The 7,575-nt window shown below is 38.7% G+C and overlaps 1 protein-coding gene across 1 annotated transcript; it reads right to left on the bottom strand.

Annotated features, from left to right (window-relative positions):
* Nucleotides 1–363: 363 nt before the first annotated feature.
* Nucleotides 364–4,027, bottom strand: irx3a (iroquois homeobox 3a). Its single transcript, XM_030765050.1, has 4 exons — nucleotides 3,503–4,027; nucleotides 1,801–2,836; nucleotides 1,196–1,262; nucleotides 364–726 (listed from the first exon to the last, which is right to left on the bottom strand). Exons 1-4 carry the CDS (start codon nucleotides 3,713–3,715, stop codon nucleotides 672–674), a joined length of 1,371 nt encoding a protein of 456 aa, XP_030620910.1. The 5' UTR covers nucleotides 3,716–4,027; the 3' UTR covers nucleotides 364–671.
* Between the last annotated feature and the right edge of the window lie 3,548 nt (nucleotides 4,028–7,575).

The following is a 7,575-nucleotide window of genomic DNA, read 5'->3' as shown; positions in this document are numbered from 1 at the left end:
GTTACGCCTCAATAAGGATAATCCCGCTTCATTAAAATCCAAACGTTTCTAGACGCAGCTAATTACAGTTAAGTCCTTGAAATGGGGAAATCCTTCAAATCCTTCAAATTTTGGTCTTTGCCAAACCTCATAACGTATTGTTAATTTTCCTCGAGCCACACCGAACATTCAGAGGACGCTCGCGAACCATTTCTAGGCAGTAAATCTTACCTCAGTCTCATTTTAAGGCATTACTGTTTGCAGAAGAAACAATAGCTATTTAATGATTAACACCGTAGGAGGACAAAAAGAAAACAAAACAAACCAAAATAAAACAGTAGTGATTTGATAAAGTTGCAGCTGTTCATTTATTAGCCAAAATATAGACTTTCTTGTACAATTTGGATCACAAGTATGTACATTTTCTTTACGTTATATACAAAACATTTTAACATCAAATCCTCACAGACCTTACAAAAGAAGAAAAAAAGGAAGAGGAAGAAAGAAAAAAAAGAGAGAGAGAGAGAGAGAGAGACTCACAGACTACTGGTTCATACATTATTACATTAGCCATTTTGCACAAGACATGCTGACAAGGTAAGTATACAGAGATGTGTTATTCTTATCTTACATTCCTTACAACAGGTTAAAATGAGAGTTTATCAAAAAGAAAGAAAAAAGGGAGAAAGACCCTATAGGGAGGAGAGAGCGGACAACACCATCGCAGCTTCTAGCTGGTTCTGGGGCCTATGACAAATAGGAGATAGAATGGTGAGAGGGGTGAGAAGGAGCACTATATGGGAATATGAACGTGAAAACAAAATATATACATCTATATATATATAAAACTGTAAGCAGGTAAAATAAAAAGAACAGCATAGTATTTGTGGTGAAATATTATATCCTCTCTTGACTTGTCCGAAACTTCTCTTTTTTCCATTTTGATTAAAGAATAATGTATGAATAGTAAATGTAGGGAATTTTACAGTACATAAACCATTTTAGAGAGTAATTTATACCACAATGAATTGCAATGTTCCTAATTAGCGTCCAAATTAGCAACGGCTAAATGATTGCTTGTGTTGACCGTAAAATGTGAAAAGCAAAAGAAAAAAAACCTTAAAAATAATTTAAAAGAAAAAGAATTCTAATAGTAATTCATATGACACATTTTATAAATTATATGAAGCCCAAGAAGTAAGATGTGTCATCTTACCGTCTTTGAACGGGATGGAAGGCTGTTTTTAACAACTTTTTCTCTGCTTCCAAGGCACTAGATCTTTCTGAAATAATGATGGTAATAAAAAGCAAAACTGAATTAATTTGTCTGTCGAAATAAATCCAAAAAGTGGTATTTAAAACTGATCGAGATTTTGAAGTCATTGCTAGCATACAATCAAGCCTAACCCCACAAGAATTGGCCAGTGGGCCTACAACGGTTTTCAGAAATACAGCCAGTTGTATCTTTGTAAACAGGCCACCTCCAAAAATGTTTCCGGAAACATGCTTTGTTCGTTTGACTGTTGACTATTTGAAGGACGAAAATCACAGAAACATTTTGAATTTTTGCCTTTCCTAGCTTTTCAGTTAAACACGCTCGAGCTGACAAATTACTGAAGTTTTTAAAAAAAAACAAAAAAAACGTTTAGGCTACTAAAGAGTTTGCTCTTCGTCAACACTAAATAAAAAAGAAACAATTTTGTACTTTGATTACAGTCGCACGCGTCCAGTCTGTAATCAAAATCTTTTAGCAGGAAGTAATGTCTATAAAGCAACATATGTTTCGTATCTCAGGCACACCTCAGTGTTGATGACAAGTACCTGTGACAGCCGAGTCTGAATTCTGGCTCTTCTCTTCCGTTTGCCGGCTGTACAGTGCAAGGCCGTTCGCCGAAGCTTGGCTGGCCAGTCCGAGGTAATGGTTGGAGTTCAGCAAAGCGAGTTGGTGCGCAGAGAAAGCTCGATTTGTCCAGTTTTGGATTTTTCCTACTGGACAAGAAAGTAGTCTATGTGGAGCGATGATAGTCTGGGCTGCAGGCCCCGCAGAGTTCCCATTCATCAGGGGGGATTTTCGGGGATTGTCCGGGGCCGTTGCTGTTTCGGCCAGAGACCAAATCTTAGGCTTCTGAGCCGGGGCTCCGTTGTTTTCTGAGGGAGGGGAGTTTATGGAAACGGGGTTCAGTTTCATTTGATCGACGTTAGGCTGTGGCGGTTTGAGTTCTAAAGAGTGATGGTGATGATGGTGGTGGTGGTGGTGGAAGTGCTCGCCCCTGTCCACGTGAATCTCTTTACCCTCTTTCACTACAGCTTTTAGAAACCTCTGTTCTGGTCCCTGTAAATCCTCATAGCCATCTGAAATTTCCGAGTCACTCCTGCCATCTAATTTCAAATCGGACTGCAAGTCGTCCTGTTCATCCAAATCATCCTTATTCTCGATATTTTCCGTATCAATATTCTCTAAATCGATTTCCTCTTCGTCCTCTCGCTTGTCCCCATCGTCTCCCTCGTGGTCACTGTTGTAAACATTTCCCTCCTCGTCCGTACGGCTCCTAGGGGTCCAGGTCATCTTGTTCTCCTTCTTCAGTCTCCTCCTCGCGTTGGCGAACCAGGTGGACACTTGAGTGAGGGTCATTTTGGTGATGATGGCCAGCATTATTTTCTCGCCCTTGGTGGGATACGGGTTTTTCCTGTGTTCACTCAGCCAGGCCTTGAGTGTGCTAGTGCTCTCCCTGGTCGCATTTTTTGGTCTGGATGGGTCACCAAACTGATATTGACCGTAGGGATAAAACGCCGGATGGTGGTGAGGAAACCCAGGGTGCTGGATGCCTGGACTGTCTTTTAGTTCGTACTGAGCTCCCTGTAACAAAAAACACAGACACCCCACAGAAACTTATGAGAAACGAGCCTTGTAAATGATTCACAATTACTGTATTCAATTTATTCCACACCACACTCGCACGAATGGTTAAGAAGTAAATTCATTTTAATTCTAAGGTTTATAAATAACAAAAGAGCACATTTCATAATAGGATAAGACTAACTTGGTAAAAGAAGATAACTGATTAAACACGTCGTATTGGTTATTTTTCAACACAGACAACACGTAATGCATTTTATTTAACCAAATATTGTTAAACATGAGCTGTAACGCAATATGTAAAAAAGAGATCGTGTTTTGGGCTCTTTTGTTTTGTTTTTGCCTCGTAGAGCCACATGTTAATACGTCGTTCACGGTGAAATAATTTATTTTATTTTATGTAAGGTATAGTGTCATACTTTAAGAGCAATTTTGCACAGGTTTGGGAAAGTTATAAAGTTTTCGTCGGCTATTTTACTACTTTCTGGGTTCCTTCAGTATTTACAAAACGGAGTCAATGGCAAAGTTCACGAATGCTTAACAAAACATGCATACGTGATTTAGAGCAGTCGCCTAAAAACGATCAACTTTTTTTTCAAAGAGGAACACGTTGCAGATTTTTATACATTATTAAGAAAGGTTTAAACGCGCGTTAAAACTACTCACCAACTGGTTGAAAATTGATATATCGTTTGAATAAGGAAGAAATGCTCCGTAGCCCTGTGCGGCGGCGAAAGGTGATCCGTACATAGTTGAAAGAACATTGGAGAGAGCCCCGGACGGGCTCAGCTCTGTCCCGGCTCGGGCATTGCCGATTCCCTGGCGATCTTGTGGGTATATCGGTCGGATGTACTGATATCCCAGTTGTGGGAAAGACATTGTCGTGGAAAAAGTCTGCTGAAATCACAAAAAGCGGAAAATCGCCCTCTTGGTGCACACTACGATATCCACTTTACAGTGAGTACAAAGTGTAAGGGAAGTCTATATTTCCTCAGAATCAGCCAGTGTAAACGATCCGATTGCGCTTTCCTCCCTCACTTCCCTATTGATCTGGATGGACTAAGGTCAGGTCCTTACAGATTGCCTTAGATTATTGGGACGCCTTGCGCTGATTGACATTTCTAGTCGTTCAGAAGCTCCTCCTATTTCTCAAGTCTCACCCCCACTTACACATTCGCGCTCCTGCTTCTCTCTCTCTCTCTCTCTCTCTCTCTCTCTCTTTCTCTTTCTTTGCTTCACCCCTGCTCACTCTCTATGCCTGTATTTCGTCTGGATAAGTTCTCTGACGTCGCGATCTCTTATTTGAATGAGTTTCAAATCTCATTTTATGGTTCGCCAATCATTTCATTTGTTATTTCTTCGCCGCCTCTGCCCTTCCCCATTGGTAGTGCTAATTCACAATTTGTGGTCGTCCACACAAATGGTAAATATTTCAGTCTTGTTGAGTCATTAACTTCAGGTAGGTCTTTAGCGTCTGCCGTATTTAAATGCATGCCTCGTATGTGTGCATTGAAAAACTTTACGCGTAAACTTTGAGGAATAAAAATGGCAGCACATTTTCGGTGGCGCCCAATCAGATTTATTTACTTATTTATTTATTTACTTATTTATCCAGTACAATTCAGAGAGTGAATCCGGGGTCATTAGTGCTCTTAATCAGAGCAAAAATTGAACGGACATGTTACAGTTTGACACTGAAGAACAAGCTGTCAGAAAATGAAAAGTTGAGTGGTAAGTGCCGGGCTCGGGCACTGGGAACAATGACTTCATTAATGCACACTTAGGAGGAATGTGGCAAATAGAAATTTTGCATTTTGAGAGGGAATTAGGAGATATACGAGGACAGAGCAAAGACTATTATTATTATTATTATTATTATTACTATTACTATAACCATTACTATAATAATAACAATAATAATAATAATAAAAATAATAATAATAATAATTATTATTATTGTTATTATTATTATTATGGTTATTACTATTATTATACTGTTGTTTCTTGCAGTAATTATTTCGTATTGTGTGATAGTGGCAGAATAATTAATATGCATATTAAGTTGTAATGCGTATCCATGCTGTTTTTATGTACTGAAATATAACTGTAAACCTCTCCTTGTGCATTCAAGTGTGAAGGCTTATGTTCTTTGAAAACATATTTTTAGGCGATTAACCTTAAAGATTGAAAGATTACACCACAGACGGACTATCCTTTGGATGAATTTGATATAACCCGTGCCCTCTTGTAAATAATACGGATTAAAACACAGCAAGATAATCAGAATTGAAATTCCTTGAATCAATATAAGAAAACATGTCAGTAACAAACATAATCGTTTAACATTTCTACTTTGTATCACCATATGTCTGATAATCGTCTGCAAAACAGCGAAATCCTTGACTGTTGACTGTATTCAGATTATTTGAATATATGGTACACTGCAATTCAGAATTGACATCCAGATTAAAGCTCACCAGCATCAGTTTTGATTTAACATGATCGGTTTTCCAGGAACTCGGTATTTTTTTTAAAACTTCGAATCTACTTATAAATCGATAATTATCAGTGTTTTTGGTTTATAATGTCTGCGGTATAATTTGTAGCGCGCTTATTCATATTCCATCTCTGTTTACCGCGTCGCCATCTGGACTTTTTGATACTGACATCTAAACAGTCCAAGGATTATGTAGGTTATCAGTTAATACAGAAATCAGATCTTTTATATGAAGTGAAAATAACTACACAGTCGCCAGTAGCGCTCAGACCGACCTGCAGAGCTAACAAGGATTTCAAACTACCCAGCTGACCTTACAACGTAGTCTAGTGCCATCTGGAAGAGTGCAAAGCAGGCGATAAATTAGGAACGCAAAACTACCATATAATAAAAAGAGAGCCCCTTGAGTCATCGTGCAGTCGTTTTTGTTAGTTTTTATCTGAATCACATTACTAAATGTGACAGCTGACATCGGTGTCTGGTTATGCGTGGACTAGCATGCAGTACGCAATCTAGTTCCTTGCCTGTGTCTATGTCTCAGAGGCGAGCGACACGTCTGTCTGTTGGTGTCCGCTCAGTAGCGCTCTGAGCTCGGATGGACACGTGTCTCATCCCCGGGACCTGTCAGGGCCCCAAGGTTTGCTGCTGATTTATTGCCCCAATCAAACACACATGCACTAACTTAACACTTTCACACCGAGCCGGGAAACTGGCATAGCCATAAAAGCATTAAGACAGCTCCCTCTTTCTTCCACACTCTGTACATAGCCGCAGGAACCAGCCCTCCCACTTCTGCCTGTGACTAGTCAACTTATTACAGACCTGATAAAATATCAATTTATTTTCAGGGCTAGTTCAACGCAGAATTAGCTTGTTTTACCTTTGAACTAGAATCTTGAACGCGTTTTCTGAACGTTATTATTATTATTATTATTGCTATTATTATTATTATTATTATAGTTGTTGATAATAATAATAACAGTAATAATAATAACACTAATATTAATAATAATTCAATTTAGTCTTCATAAAAAAGAAAAAAAAAACATTCTGACTTCCGTCGTCCTAAGTCGTGTAAATAGGACATTTTCACGAGTCTGACGTGAGGAAAGATTCCTTTGACTTCTTTACAGGCAATTATGCATATGGCACGATTTCATATTCTCCAACATGTATCCAAATAAACAAGGATAGACGTTTCGCTCAAGAGTGGCTCCTTATGCAATACACAAGACGCCCGCGACACGTCGCAAATGATGAAATGTCAGGGAAACAGGCAGGATCAAAGGCTTCATACAGGGGCTCCTCAAATTACACATTTGGATGGGCTCCATAATGCCAAGGCGACAGAAAACGAGTAACACATACCTTATCACACATGGAATCCATTTAAAGAGGCCTTCTGATCAAAATCGCTTAATTGCGGTGACAAAGGATTTAAAAAGAAAACAAAATTAATGACCTTTGATGCTAAGGGTGTTATTTCGAGGGAGGAAGAAAGGAGTGTGAAAGAGGGACTGGCTAATCACGTTTTTCTTAACAGCTCTGGCAAACATGGTTTTATTTGATTATTTCTGTGGGGAGACGAAAGTAAAACGCTAACAGTTTGGAGAGTTTGTTTTGACCCGTTGGAATCTTGCATATAGAATTTCATTAGTGCAGAGAGGAAAAGTGAGTGTGGTGTTTGAGGTTATAAACTTGACTGAAGTAATTTATTGCCATTTCCATTCAGATTTATGATCAACCGTATCTGGCCGGTCTTTTAAAAAATGGATTACATGTCGAGTATTTTTACTTACACGCTTTGCCCTGAATGGCCTACCGTACACAAACCAAAACCCCAGGCGACGTATACAGTCAAATCAAAGAATCATCAATATTCCTCTATAATGTAAAGTAGAGTGGACCTTTTCACTTTACCTCATGCGGCTGCGGTCTCCGCTCTGTACAAAATGTAAACTTTTTGCTCAATTTATTATTCGGTGAAATGGAGTTTAGACCCGCCCGACTCCTCTTATCTGAAATATGCGATTTCCTATTCGTGTTCCATTAAAAGTAAAAGAGAAAGAGTTATGAGTCTTCGGGTGTGTTAAGTGCAGAGACTGCTTAATACAGTAAATGAAATAGTTTAAAAAATTAATTGTAGCTAGAACCAAGAGCAAGTGTACTTTCTAAATAGGTTTAAAGTTTAATTTTTTTTTACTCCTCGCATAATTTGAATAAGATGATTTTAATTACATTA

The sequence above is a fragment of the Chanos chanos genome, chromosome 2 (genome assembly GCF_902362185.1).
Source record: "Chanos chanos chromosome 2, fChaCha1.1, whole genome shotgun sequence".
Lineage (NCBI taxonomy): Eukaryota > Metazoa > Chordata > Actinopteri > Gonorynchiformes > Chanidae > Chanos > Chanos chanos.
Note: the sequence above shows the minus strand (reverse complement) of the source record. Positions and strands in the feature narration are given on the sequence as shown.